General features: G+C 40.1%; 1 protein-coding gene across 2 annotated transcripts; it reads left to right on the top strand.

The window, feature by feature from the left end:
- The first annotated feature begins 186 nt into the window (after window positions 1–186).
- Window positions 187–3,571, top strand: kbtbd12 (kelch repeat and BTB (POZ) domain containing 12). Of its 2 annotated transcripts, XM_026306734.1 has the most exons (7): window positions 187–350; window positions 797–1,792; window positions 1,889–1,946; window positions 2,035–2,305; window positions 2,467–2,617; window positions 2,816–3,013; window positions 3,098–3,571. In XM_026306734.1, exons 2-7 carry the CDS (start codon window positions 874–876, stop codon window positions 3,265–3,267), a joined length of 1,767 nt encoding a protein of 588 aa, XP_026162519.1. In that variant the 5' UTR covers window positions 187–350; window positions 797–873; the 3' UTR covers window positions 3,268–3,571. The 2 variants fall into 2 exon arrangements, with proteins under 2 accessions (XP_026162519.1, XP_026162518.1); XM_026306733.1 differs by having other exon boundaries at window positions 797–1,946.
- Window positions 3,572–15,375: the final 11,804 nt, after the last annotated feature.

Genomic DNA, 15,375 nt, shown 5'->3' with positions numbered 1-15,375 from the left:
TAATCCAAAGCAAAGTACAATATCATAGAGAAGAGTGAAATTATGAACATCAAAACTAGTCAGTATTTGCCACTATCACTGCTTTAAAAACCTACTCTTCTTATTGTTGAAATCTTTTGACCCACTTGCTGTCTGCCACAACACTGTCTATTTTTGGGTTAGTCGCTCAGAGGGCTGCAGCCATGGAGGGGGTACATATCTTTGTCTCCTGTAATTGCTCAGACCCTCTCTAACTCCCTGACTGACACAGCAACATCAACAACCCGTGTAGCCTGATGAAAAACACGGACATTTACTGGTCTTGTTTAGACCAAAGATAACAGCAGACAAGAGACAGACAAGAGACTTTGGTGAGACCTTTTACAAGCAGCCTGTATGCTGCATGATATGCTCTATAAACTATAAACTGTAAGAGAGTGCATATTACTGTATATAGACAACTCTGGCATTTTGTTATGTATAAGACTAATCGCGACATTTAGATCATTACCATGGTGCCAGCTGAAATACAATGTTCATGAAAGGTTCCTTATAGGTTTTATCTTTTTTGCAGTTATTATCAGAATCCTTTTTTATATATTTTTTAATAACTTTTGTATAATATAATTTAAATAATAATTGTTGTAATGTATTGATTGTTTTCAATTAACAAAGTATAATATTAGGCTTACCAGAGTTTTAAGAGGCCATTGTAAAATTAAAAAAAGCTAATAAACAATTGATGTATTGTACAGAAACTATTGAAATATGGTTTGATATGATACTGATGGCAGCTCAATTTTCTTTGTTTTTCCAGAGACATCCATTTTTTCCAGGGACACCATCACAAGTTATTGATAAACCTCCTGTGTAATTACATATACATAAAGCAAAATGAATCTTACAGCCAATCATGGACTGGTGCTGCTCAACCAGTTAAGGAGGATGAGGGAGACTGAGCATCTAACAGATGTGGTACTAGTTGCTGAGGGCATCAGTTTTCCCTGTCATAGAGTTGTTCTATCGGCTTTTAGCCCTTACTTCCGTGTGATGTTCACATGTGGCCTGCGTGAGTGCAACAATAGAGAAATATTCCTGCGTGACACCTCTGCAGACAGCCTGGCTCTCCTCTTGAACTACATGTACTGCTCAGATCTTCCTCTCACTAACGCCAATGTGCAAGGCATCTCTATTGCAGCCTTTCTCCTGCAGATGGATGATGTGTTCACTCGCTGTCAGCAGCACATGACCGAGAACATGGATGCCTCCAACTGCCTTGGTGTTTATTACTTTGCCCGTGACCTCGGTGCAGAGGAACTGGCTGACCGTGCACAGCGGTTCCTGAGGCAAGACTTTGTCCGGGTCTGCCAGAGTGAGGAAATCTTGGAGCTGGAGGCACATCAGCTGGGGAAGCTCTTGTCTTCTGATGACCTTAATGTTTCCAGAGAAGAGACTATCTTGGATGTGGTCCTTCGCTGGGTCAAACACAACACTCTGATGGAAGGGGAGGTACGTATTCGACATCTTCCAGAGCTCCTGAAGAAGGTCCGTTTGCCACTAATAAGCCCTGACTATTTAAGTGAAGCAATGAAGAGAAACACAGCATTGCTGGCTGATGCTGAATGTCTTGAGATGTTGAAGGAAGCCTTGGAGGCTGCAGCAATGCATCCCTCAGCTGCACAGCGTAAACTAAAGCTGCGATATGGCATGGAGACCACAGATCTGCTGCTCTGTGTCGGTAACGACGGTGGTGGGATTAGGTCAAGATATGGGAATTATGCTGAGCGCAGCTTTTGTTATGCCCCAGCCACAGGCAAGACATACTACATCACCTCACCTCGATATGGAGAGGCTCTGGGTTATGTGTGTGCTGGAGTTGTAACTGAAAAAAATGTAATTATTGTGGCAGGTGAGGCTAGTGCACGCAGAATGGCCCGGCAGAAGGACATGAATGTTGAAATCTACAGGTAAGATGCATGCAAAATAATGCATCTGACAATTCTTCATTTACTTGCCTCATACAAATGGCACAGATATTATAATTGTGTGTTTCAGGTACAAAGTAGAAGCCCAAGGATGCTGGGAGCACCTAACATCAGCCGAATACCGTGATTCATACGCTCTGGGATCACTGGGTGACACTCTGTACTTGCTGGGTGGGCAAATGAAACTGAAGAACCAATTTCTCATTACCAACTGTGTGGAGCGATGGTCTCTGCAAGGTGGGCCCTGGCGGAGCGCAGCACCTCTGCCTTTGCCTTTGGCCTATCACAGTGTGGTCAGAATGAAAGATCGCCTTTATGTGATTGGTGGTCGAACACCACAGGTATTATGTACACATATATACAAAACATATTCAATTTGATACTTGTGAAACCTAGACAATATTGACATATTTAGTAAGAGCTCTTACTGTATTAGTATGTAACTTGTCTCTGAGTGCACATGTCGATTTTGTCAAACAATTCCTCCCTTTTAACCATCCAGTCATACCGGATGGATGAAGAGCCTGAATGCCTTAGTAACCGCCTTCTGGAGTATGATCCAAACACAAACAGGTGGACAGAACTAGGTCCCATGAAGTACTCAAAGTATCGCTGCAGTGCTGTGGTACTGAATGGTGAAATTTTTGTAATGGGTGAGACAATTTGTTCAGCTAACTTTACACAAACTGTCTATTTCATTAGTTGAGATTTTTTATTTCATATTTTATTTTTCACTTACGTCACCTTGCAGTTAAAGCATATTAACAGCATTATCATTATTTGGCTAAAAAGTTTAATTGCACTGGTTTCTGTAAGAATTTGATTGAAAAATACATATTTTGCACTTATAGGAGGCATTGGATGTGAAGGTCCAGACCGTGGACAATCACGACACTGCCTTGGTGCTGTAGAGATCTACAACCCAGATGGAGATTACTGGAGGGATGGCCCTCCTCTTCCATGTGCACAACTGTCATTGCGCACCAATGCCTCTAATGCAGGAGTGGTGGGAGGCAAGATTTATGTGTGTGGATACTACAAAGGAGCAGGTAATGAAGTAATAAAAGAAAAATGTTTGAAAGAGGTTTTTGAAAGTGGCTGTTATGCTCCCTCTATGTCTTATCAACCCACAGACCGTCATGATGGTATAACCAAAGACATTCTGGAGTTGGACCCATGGGAGAACCGTTGGACGGTGGTGGCTCGGCGGGTTCTGATGCATGACAACTATGACGTCTGCTTAGTTGCAAATCTTAACCCAAGGGGACTCATGTCCCCACCTGCAGATTTAGTACATCTGTGACACCCCTTCGCTTCTGCTCAAAGTCTGTTTGGGAGAATTATGAAATTATTATTTGCGCACTTATAGCTGGGCCAAAGGCATTCATTTTCAAGTAGAAATACATCTGTGATCCGTGATTAATAATTTGCACACTGTGATAACAGAAAGATCCTTTGTAAATACGGCATTTTTGTTGGTGTTTTTGCAACTGTGTGGGACAAAGCTGAAACAGCAATATCAGCAACATCTACAATCACTACCTACTAATCACTTTTTTGTGCTATTCTTGATAAAGCAGAATAAAACTGTGTTGTGTTATAATAAACATGCACTGGTTTGGTTTTTCAACTATATCAGCTTTATTGAAAGCTGTACTTTGCAATGTAGTTAAAACTGTCCTACTGTTTTGTAAAAGGCGTTTCTAATATTTAGCTTAAGCTTAAGTTGCAGGGTGATTTGGAAAGGGTGCCTGCAAAATAAATAATACTTACTCTTTACTTGTTTACTACATATATTATGCAGATATAGACGAGTAATGTCGGACTCCGTAGTTTTCTCTGGACCCCTCCCCAATCTGACCAGCGATGACATGTTTAGCCGCATGTCATCGTTCCGTCGCTGGCTGTCTAGGTGGTGTCCAGCAAACGATGTGGGCTTCATAGACAATTGGGCCACTTTCTGGGGAAAACCCGGTCTGATAGCGAGAGATGGCATCCATCCCACTTTGAATGGTGCAACTCTCATCTCTAGGAATTTGGCCGAGTTTCTTAGCCGACCTAAAGCCTGCCAATCCAGGGTGGGGACCGGGATGCAGAGACTCTATAGAGTCTAAAACGCTTCTCTGCAGTTTCCTTAGAGCCGCCGCCCCCTTCAAACCACATAGAGACTGTGTCTGCCCCTCGAACATATAAATCAAACAAATCAGAAGTTAACAGAAGAGGAGTTATTCATAAAAACTTAATAAAAATTAAGACCACTCCTCTTATTGAACAGAAAAACAGAACTGTCAAATGTGGATTATTCAATATTTGGTCCCTTTCTTCTAAATCTCTGTTAGTAAATGATTTGATAACTGATCACCAAATTGACCTACTTTATCTTACTGAAACCTGGTTACAGCAGGATGAATATGTCAGTCTGAATGAATCAACCCCCCTCAGTCATAAAAATTATCATGTTCCTCGAAGCACAGGTCGAGGTGGAGGAGTAGCTGCAATCTTCCAGTCAAACTTATTATTAAACTTTCATCCTCAGAACAATTATAACTCATTTGAGAGCCTCACTCTTAGTCTCTCACATACAAACTGGAAAACACAAAAACCAGTTCTACTTGTCATTTTGTACCGTCCACCTGTTCCTTACTCAGAGTTTTTAACTGAATTCCCTGACTTCCTGTCTGATTTAGTGCTTAGATCAGATAAAGTCATTATAGTGGGAGATTTTAACATTCATGTAGATGTTGAAAATAACAGCCTCAGCATTGCATTTAATTCTATATTAGATTCAATTGGTTTCATTCAAAACGTTAATAAACCCACCCACTGTTTCAATCACACCCTTGATCTTGTTCTGACCTATGGCATCGAAATTGAACATCTAATAATTTTCCCCCCAAATCCTGTTTTGTCAGATCATTCTTTAATAACTTTCGAATTTAAAATGATGGATCATGCAGCGTCTGGAAGAAAATTCCACTACAGCAGATGTTTATCCGACAACGCTGTTAATAAATTTAAGAAAATGATTCCATCTTTATTTGCATCTATGCCAAGTATAAACATAGTGGAGGGCAGCTGCCTTAATCCTACTCCCTACCAAATTGATCATGTTGTTGACAGCGCTGTAACCTCACTGCGTGAAACGCTTGATTCTGTAGCCCCTCTGAAAAAGAAGTTAGTGATTCAGAGAAGACTAGCCCCATGGTATAATTTACATGTTCGTACCTTAAAGCAGGCATCACGAAGGCTGGAAAGGAAGTGGCGTTCCACAAACTTAGAGGAAATTTTTCTAGCCTGGAAAAACAGTCTACTAACATATAAAAAAGCTCTCCGTAAAGCCAGAACTGCATACTATTCATCACTAATAGAGGAAAATAAGAACAATCCCAGGTTTCTTTTCAGCACTGTAGCCAGGCTGACAAAAAGTCACAGCTCCGTTGAGCCCAGTGTTCCCTTAGCTCTCAGCAGTGATGAATTTATGAGTTTCTTTACAAATAAAATCACAACTATTAGAGATAAAATTCAGCAGATGCTTCCTATACCTGCAATAAATGAATCTTTTACTACAGTAGCTCTTGAATCATCTGTAGGACCTCAGTTATGTTTAGACTGCTTCTCTCCTATAGATCTCTCTGAATTTACATCAGTAGTTGCTTCATCGAAATCATCAACGTGTCTCTTGGACCCCATCCCGACTAGACTGCTTAAAGGCACCCTGCCATTAATCAACTCATCTTTATTGGACTTGGTAAATTTATCTCTAGTATCAGGCTACGTACCACAGGCCTTTAAGACTGCAGTAATCAAACCTTTACTCAAAAAGCCTAGTCTTGATCCAGGTGTCTTGGCTAATTATAGACCAATATCCAACCTGCCATTTATTTCTAAAATCCTAGAAAAAGCTGTTGCTAAGCAGCTATCAGACCACTTACACAGGAATGAACTATTTGAAGATTTCCAATCAGGATTTAGAGCACATCATAGTACAGAAACAGCACTGTTAAAAGTTACCAACGATCTTCTCTTAGCCTCAGATAATGGACTTGTTTCTATACTTGTCCTCCTAGACCTTAGTGCAGCATTCGACACCATTGACCACAACATCTTATTACAGAGACTGGAGCATGTGATTGGTATCAGAGGAACAGCGTTAAAGTGGTTCCAATCCTATTTATCGGACAGATTCCAGTTTGTTCATGTCCATGATGAACCTTCCACACGAACAAAAGTTAGTTATGGAGTTCCACAAGGTTCTGTGCTAGGACCGATTCTGTTCACCCTGTACATGCTTCCTTTAGGATATATCATTAGGAAGCACTCTATTAATTACCACTGCTATGCGGATGACACTCAGTTATATCTATCTATTAAACCTGTTAACACAAACCAGTTAACCAGACTTCAAGCCTGTCTAACTGACATAAAGGCTTGGATGACCAGTAACTTTTTACTTTTAAACTCGGAGAAAACAGAAGTCATTATATTTGGGCCTAAAAATCTCAGAAATAACTTTTCTAAAATTATAGCTACTCTAGATGGCATAGCCCTGGCCTCCAGCACTACTGTAAAAAACCTTGGAGTTATTTTTGACCAGGACATGTCCTTTAACTCACACATAAAACAAATTTCTAGAACTGCATTCTTTCACCTGCGCAACATTTCCAAAATTAGGAACATCCTGTCTCAAAATGATGCAGAAAAACTAGTCCATGCATTTGTTTCCTCAAGGCTAGATTACTGTAACTCATTACTATCTGGATGTCCTAATATCTTAATAAAAAGCCTCCAATTAATCCAGAATGCCGCAGCCAGAGTCCTGACAGGAACTAGCAAGAGAGATCATATTTCTCCTATATTGGCTTCTCTTCATTGGCTCCCTGTAAAATATAGAATAGAATTTAAAATCCTTCTTCTCACATACAAATCCCTTCATAATCAAGCTCCTTCATACCTTAAAGACCTCATAGTACCATATTATCCCAATAGACCACTTCGCTCTCAGAGTGCAGGCCTACTTGTGGTTCCCAGAGTTCTCAAAAGCAGAATGGGAGGCACAGCCTTTAGCTACAGTGGGTACGGAAAGTATTCAGACCCCTTTAAATTTTTCACTCTTTGTGTCATTGCAGCCATTTGCCAAAATAAAAAAGTTCATTTTATTTCTCATTAATGTACACTCAGCACCCCATCTTGACAGAAAAAAACAGAAATGTAGAAATTTTTGCAAATTTATTAAAAAAAGAAAAACTGAAATATCACATGGTCATAAGTATTCAGACCCTGTGCTCAGTATTGAGTAGAAGCACCCTTTTGAGCTAGTACAGCCATGAGTCTTCTTGGGAATGATGCAACAAGTTTTTCACACCTGGATTTGGGGATCCTCTGCCATTCCTCCTTGCAGATCCTCTCCAGTTCTGTCAGGTTGGATGGTGAACGTTGGTGGACAGCCATTTTCAGGTCTCTCGAGAGATGCTCAATTGGGTTTAGGTCAGGGCTCTGGCTGGGCCAGTCCAGAACGGTCACAGAGTTGTTCCGAAGCCACTCCTTTGTTATTTTAGCTGTGTGCTTAGGGTCATTGTCCTGTTGAAAGGTGAACCTTCAGCCCAGTCTGAGGTCCTGAGCACTCTGGAAGAGGTTTTCTTCCAGGATATCTCTGTACATGGCCGCATTCATCTTTCCTTCAATTGCAACCAGTCGTCCTGTCCCTGCAGCTGAAAAACACCCCCACAACATGATGCTCCCACCACCATGTTTCACTGTAGGGATTGTATTGGGCAGGTGATGAGCAGTGCCTGGTTTTCTCCACACATACCGCTTAGAATTAACACCAAAAAGTTCAATATTGGTCTCATCAGACCAGAGAATCTTATTTCTCATAGTCTGGGAGTCCTTCATGTGTTTTTTGGCAAACTCTATGCGGGCTTTCATGCACTGAGGAGAGGCTTCCGTCGGGCCACTCTGCCATAAAGCGCCTGCAGTGATAGTTGACTTTGTGGAACTTTCTCCCATCTCCCTACTGCATCTCTCGAGCTCAGCCACAGTGATCTTTGGGTTCTTCTTTACCTCTCTCACCAAAGCTCTTCTCCCACAATTGCTCAGTTTGGCTGGACGGCCAGGTCTAGGAAGAGTTCTGGTCGTCCCAAACTTTTTCCATTTGAGGATTATGGAGGCCACTGTGCTCTTAGGAATCTTGAGTGCTGCAGAAATTCTTTTGTAACCTCGGCCAGATCTGTGCCTTGCCACAATTCTGTCTCTGAGCTCCTTGGGCAGTTCCTTCGACCTCATGGTTCTCATTTGCTCTAACATGCACTGTGAGCTGTAAGGTCTTATATAGACAGGTGTGTGCCTTTCCTAATCAAGTCCAATCAGTTTAATTAAACACAGCTGGACTCCAATGAAGGAGCAGAATCATCTCAAGGAGGATCAGAAGAAATGGACAGCATGTGAGTTAAATATGAGTGTCACTGCAAAGGGTCTGAATACTTATGACCATGTGATATTTCAGTTTTTCTTTTTTAATAAATTTGCAAAAATTTCTACATTTCTGTTTTTTTCTGTCACGATGGGGTGCTGAGTGTACATTAATGAGAAATAAAATGAACTTTTTTGATTTTGGCAAATGGCTGCAATGACACAAAGAGTGAAAAATTTAAAGGGGTCTGAATATTTTCCGTACCCACTGTATCAAGCTCCTCTCCTGTGGAACCAGCTCTCAGACTGGGTTCAGGAGGCAGACACTCTCTGTACTTTTAAGGCTAGACTTAAAACCTTCCTCTTTGACAAAGCATATAGTTAGGGCTGGCTTCAGGCAACCCTGAACCATCCCTTAGTTAGTTATGCTGCCATAGGCCTAGACTGCCCGAGGACCATCGGTGCACTGAGTTCCCCTACCCTAACCCCCCGCCCCCTTTTCTCTCCCACCTCATGTATATTCCACCATTGAATGTTACTAACCTTGTGCTCTCTCTCTACCCTAGTTTGTGCTCTCTCCCTCCCTCTCTCTCTCTCTCTCTCTGTACCTTCTGCAGGTGTCCCTGGTCCTGGAGCTGTTTATCGCTGATGTGCAGTTACTGGCCCCACCAACTTGCAGTGTCTATTTGTTGTTTATTGTTGCTGTTCTTTTCTCTCTGCTCTATCCACTCACCCCAACCGGTCGAGGCAGATGGCCGCCCAAACTGAGCCCGGTTCTGCTGGAGGTTTTTTTTTCTTCCGTTAAAGGGAGTTTTTTCCTCTCCACTGTCGCCAAGTGCTTGCTCATAAGGGAATTGTTGGGTTTTTAGTTTTAGTTTTTGTAAAGTGCCTTGAGATGATTTGTATTGTGATTTGGCGCTATACAAATAAAATTGAATTGAATTGAATTGAGTAATGAAACCAAAAAAAAAAAATTAAAAATTGGGTTACCAATAATTATTTGAGAAAATTGAGATTATACAAACAACTGTAAAGCCTTTCAGTTTATTTTCAATACAACTCAGGGATACAAATATTTAAGTTCATTTTAAAGTAAGCAGAGATGCTCTAGAACTGTTTGAATACTTCTTATATTAGCAGAAATTACAAACAAGATTAAAAATTTTAATGTGTAATACTTTGATGACTCCTGTTCCTCAGTATCAAAACATTTATTAGTGTGTTCATTCTGGCAAAAGAAAAAACAAACAAAAAAACAATCTCACAACAAAGCGCAATAGCACACAAATAATAAAAATACAATTTAACATTCAACGTCCTTTAATCATCCTCTAAAAGTCTAAATCTCAATCCAGATCAAACAATTGCCAAAAGCCATCAGGTTTCACTGGAGTGGCTGTCTTGGACTCAGCTGACAGCTTCCCTAAGATGGGTTTGAATCCTGTGAGGGACGAAGAGCTGTTGCTGTCCTGAGACCAGCAGCTGAGAGGAGTGAGATAACAGCCGCCAGTTTTGCTGGGCCTTGTCACCCTGTTCAGTGCTGTGACACAGTCTGGGCTGACACTGTCCAAGTTAGTGTCCATGTTCAGTTCACACTCTGATGTTGAAACACTCTGCCATTTGTTACGTTTCGCATGAGGTTGACTATTTTCATTTGAGACAGTGCGTCTTCTCCTGTGTGAGAGCACAAGTGGTCGCTTTTTGTGTCTCCTATGGATTTTAAATCTCTTCTTTCCCATGATCAAGCTGGGATCATGAGGGGGAATCACAGCCTCAATGTGTTCAGGGCTATGTGACACCTGTGTGCTTTCAAGTTTATTGTCCTGTAACATACTGAGGAGTGACTGTTCCAGTCCAGGTGATGTCTGGATGGCACTGTCTGCTAGTCCTTGAGGACAGGGTTTGGCTGACGGTGTTGACACTAGGGTACTGAGTAGCTTCAGGGCCTCTTCTAACATGTTTCGCTCTCTCTCCTGCTCGTCCTTCAGACTCTCCAGACTTTTCTTTAAGTCTTGCAGTTTTGAACCAAGTTCTGATGTGATGTCTCCACTCTTTGAAGAAACAAAACAAAACAAAAATATTACACTCATCAGTAGTCACAAGCATTGATTAGTAATTGACTAGTCTGTTACTATTATTATTATGTAAGTGTTTTTATTGTGATGTACGTTTATGACTATGTACTAAATATTTTAGGATGCCAATTGATATCTGGCAGGGGGACTGCCAATGAAAACTAGCCTTTTGGCTAACTTGGGCACATTTACATTTGTTGAATGTTGATTAATGTACACTGTCCCTGTCATCAAATAAATAAATAAAAATAATAAATGCAGGCACTTACACCCTAAGCTGCATACTATTCACCTTTTGCATTCTTTCTTCCAGCTTTGTCATCACTTCTTTCTGAGATTGCACTTTAGTCAGCAAAGTCTGAAACTGCTGGGATATGTCACCCTGAAGACTGTTGAGATTATTTTGCACTGAGGCGAATTAAAAAGATAGAAATACGCATTAAAAAAATTGTATTTCCCTATATTGCAATGCAGTCAATAAAATTAAAAAATATATGGGACTAAAGAGTAATCTTCTACAATTGGGAAAAAGTATTAGTGACAAATCACCGCCCAAAGAGCACCATCTACTGGTAATAGAAAATGCTTGCCGCCTTTTTGACCAATAAATGAACTACATTAAGAGTATGCAGTACTTCAATTATTTGGAAAAAAAAATCAATTAGACAACATACATGTTGATGTGAAATTGTCATATTTCTCAAGACCTGCTTGGCATATAGCTGTATTTCTCTCAGTGCCCGCAATCAATTGTTGGATCTGAAAAAAACACTTTTGTGTTTAAAATTTTACATTTAGAAAAAAAGACTATGTATAATAAAAAAACATCTGCATAGATGCTTTGCATGACTTACATCACTGAGAGCTTCTCTAATATGTTGATATTCTTTGGCTAAAATATCACTGTTGAAGAAAAAGAACAAATTGTTGGAAAAAAAAAACAACAACAATATATAACCCCACAAGTATGCAATATAGCAGAGTTGCTTTTGTGTGACACCAAAACATACCTGTCATGTCTTTCTTTTGCTTTTGTCTTATCCTCATCAAATTTATCAAGTATTCCAAAAGCTCTTGGTTTGTCCTTTAAGTCTCCAAACAGGAGAGGTTTAGTGTGATAACTACTTAAAAACTTTTGGTCATTTGCCTGAAAAAAGAAAATATACATAGGTTAAGTGATAAGACATCATTATTGCCACATATTTTGAAAGATGATTAATAAAAAAAAAAAAAAGCACTCACGACCTCATAGTTAGAATACATTTTTAGGTTTCAAATAAACAAACAAGAACGTATTGCATCATGGTGTTGTCAATATTGAAAAGTCTACTTTCACAAAAACGATGATCCAAAAAGCATAAAAAGCAGTTACATTTTATTTGTTATATCTGCATAATGCGAAATTGACACTGTATAGATATATAAACTTACTAATAAATTATAGCCCCATAAATTACATCATTGGGTCTTTTGATTTTTAATACACATTCAGATTTCTAAAACATTAGCTGTCTCGTTAGACCTGTTACTCAGGTCAGATAGCATATACAGTGGGTACGGAAAGTATTCAGACCCCTTTAAATTTTTCACTCTTTGTGTCATTGCAGCCATTTGCCAAAATCAAAAAAGTTCATTTTATTTCTCATTAATGTACACTCAGCACCCCATCTTGACAGAAAAAAACAGAAATGTAGAAATTTTTGCAAATTTATTAAAAAAGAAAAACTGAAATATCACATGGTCATAAGTATTCAGACCCTTTGCAGTGACACTCATATTTAACTCACATGCTGTCCATTTCTTCTGATCCTCCTTGAGATGGTTCTGCTCCTTCATTGGAGTCTAGCTGTGTTTAATTAAACTGATTGGACTTGATTAGGAAAGGCACACACCTGTCTATATAAGACCTTACAGCTCACAGTGCATGTCAGAGTAAATGAGAATCATGAGGTCGAAGGAACCGCCCAAGGAGCTCAGAGACAGAATTGTGGCAAGGCACAGATCTGGCCAAGGTTACAAAAGAATTTCTGCAGCACTCAAGGTTCCTAAGAGCACAGTGGCCTCCATAATCCTCAAATGGAAAAAGTTTGGGATGACCAGAACTCTTCCTAGACCTGGCTGTCCAGCCAAACTGAGCAATCGTGGGAGAAGAGCCTTGGTGAGAGAGGTAAAGAAGAACCAGAAGATCACTGTGGCTGAGCTCCAGAGATGCAGTAGGGAGATGGGAGAAAGTTCCACAAAGTCAACTATCACTGCAGCCCTCCACCAGTCGGGGCTTTATGGCAGAGTGGCCCGATGGAAGCCTCTCCTCAGTGCAAGACACATGAAAGCCCGCATAGAGTTTGCCAAAAAACACATGAAGGACTCCCAGACTATGAGAAATAAGATTCTCTGGTCTGATGAGACCAAGATTGAACTTTTTGGCCTTAATTCTAAGCGGCATGTGTGGAGAAAACCAGGCACTGCTCATCACCTGCCCAATACAATCCCTACAGTGAAACATGGTGGTGGGAGCATCATGTTGTGGGGGTGTTTTTCAGCTGCAGGGACAGGACGACTGGTTGCAATTGAAGGAAAGATGAATGCAGCCAAGTACAGAGATATCCTGGAGGAAAACCTCTTCCCGAGTGGTCAGGACCTCAGACTGGGCCAAAGGTTCACCTTTTAACAGGACAATGACCCTAAGCACACAGCTAAAATAACAAAGGAGTGGCTTCGGAACAACTCTGTGACCGTTCTTGACTGGCCCAGCCAGAGCCCTGACCTAAACCCAATTGAGCATCTGTGGAGAGACCTGAAAATGGCTGTCCACCAATGTTCACCATCCAACCTGACAGAACTGGAGAGGATCTGCAAGGAAGAATGGCAGAGGATCCCCAAATCCAGGTGTGAAAAACTTGTTGCATCATTCCCAAGAAGACTCATGGCTGTACTAGCTCAAAAGGGTGCTTCTACTCAATACTGACCACAGGGTCTGAATACTTATGACCATGTGATATTTCAGTTTTTCTTTTTTAATAAATTTGCAAAAATTTCTACATTTGTTTTTTTTCTGTCAAGATGGGGTGCTGAGTGTACATTAATGAGAAATAAAATGAACTTTTTTGATTTTGGCAAATGGCTGCAATGACACAAAGAGTGAAAAATTTAAAGGGGTCTGAATACTTTCCGTACCCACTGTAAATATACCTTCAACCTATTAGCAAATAATTATCCCTTAAACCTAGTGAGGTTTATGCATGTAAGTGGGTATTAGAAGATATTACTGCCTCAACAAGAACCACCTACAAGATGAAGATAATAAATCTCACCTCTTGTGAACTGTGTTGAGAGGTTCTGGATGACAAACTCATATCCTGAGACATGCCCTGAGAATTTTCAGGCCAAAACTGAGACCCAAAAAATAACTGAGAATCTGTAAAACTGGAGTAGCCACTGGCAGCCACATTTCTGATAAATGATGCTTTGTCCCCACTAGGTTTGATGAATAAAGAAAACACAAACACACAACCTGTTTGTACAGCATTTGGCAAATAAGTGAACTATTGTTCCATGTGTGGTCAAGATTGACTGGCTAACTACCTGTTTCCAGTTGGGATGCTCAGCATTTCTTTTATATTCCTCGCATGATTCATTGCTTCTGCTACCTGTTTATAAAGAAAACCAAACAGCAACACTTTTAACTAGCTATGCTTTAACAGTATCAACACAGCATGTATGGGAGTGATGCAAGTTAGCATTGGCTAAGGTTACTATAGAATCTAATTAGGTTCATTAGCTAGCTAACTTTAACACAAATTCAATTTTGACTTGGTTTACCATTAAATTGTTAAGCTCGAAATACTGTCAAATGTTTCCCATATGGTGGTCGTTTTATCTTTGAGATAAAACAATGGCTATCGTGGAATAAAAATATTTTTAATTTTAGTTTGTTGATGGACTTACAAGTCACAGTAGCTGTCGAGTACGCTCTCGAGTGTTTAAATCTCCCGCCATAAGACCTTGCAGAGCACGGACTGGCTGCATTCAAGTGCCGTCGAAGAAATCAGCACAACAAAAGTCGACAGGGGGCTATGTATTTATTTTATTTATGGGCTTAAACAACATGTTTTCTTTATTAAGTCCATCATATATACACTTATTGGCAGGCACAACACTGATGAAGTGACACTTTACTGTTGCTAATTCAAAATGTATGACCAGAAGAGTAAAGCTGCATAACCAAAGCAGGTAAGTTCCCTCAGATACGCCGCAAAAGTCATTTTGTGAATTATTGTGGTGGTTGTTGTGGTATCTGATTTACTGCAAATTTGTTAGGGAGTACAATAGGCTATACACACTAATGCAGGCTCCACATTGTTGTCTTATTTTGTAACTGCAGTATCTTGTGCCAAATTTTAGTTTCAACAGCTTTATTGCTTTACTCAGATTATGCTTATTCTTATTAATATAGATACAGATGTGTGTCTGTTTCTAATTTCCTCAAACAAAAATTTTGTATTATTCCCATATGTGCATATTAGCTGCACTCACTTTATACGAATTTATGTGTGAAGTGTGCTTACACATTGCACAGAAGGAAGCTGGTACTTCTATAAGGACTCAGTAACCCCTCTGAACAGGTAAGTTCATACTTCTTAACCACAAGTGTAACTACTATAGTTAATGGCTGCATTACATTCAGGTCTGGCAGATACACTTTCCCTGCTCTGACCAGTTAGATGGCTGTTTAAGATCTTCTCTAACAGTAAAGTAATACTTTACGTCTTTTGCAGATATTACTATGACAGCAAAAATAATCTGTATCAGGTGTTCTGTTTGCCCGCATAATCTTCAACCAGGGGTTGATTTACAAAATAAAGCGACGCCTGTGTGTAAATAAAGCAGAAAACCGGTTGGTATTTTATTTTGAAAGTCGCACCCGGAAG

This window comes from Mastacembelus armatus, chromosome 5, assembly GCF_900324485.2.
Source record: "Mastacembelus armatus chromosome 5, fMasArm1.2, whole genome shotgun sequence".
In the NCBI taxonomy this organism is placed as follows: Eukaryota; Metazoa; Chordata; class Actinopteri; order Synbranchiformes; family Mastacembelidae; genus Mastacembelus; species Mastacembelus armatus.
The sequence above is the reverse complement of the archived record's forward strand: the minus strand, read 5'-3'. Positions and strand labels throughout refer to the sequence as shown.

What these genes read in the sequence shown, in the direction of transcription:
- kbtbd12 (XM_026306733.1), top strand. Translation starts at nt 874, where the DNA reads ATGAATCTTACAGCCAATCATGGACTGGTGCTGCTCAACCAGTTAAGG. An exon ending in TTGGTGGTCGAACACCACAG is followed by an intron (nt 2,306 to 2,466) that starts GTATTATGTACA and finishes TTAACCATCCAG; the next exon opens with TCATACCGGATGGATGAAGA. An exon ending in TGGATACTACAAAGGAGCAG is followed by an intron (nt 3,014 to 3,097) that starts GTAATGAAGTAA and finishes ATCAACCCACAG; the next exon opens with ACCGTCATGATGGTATAACC.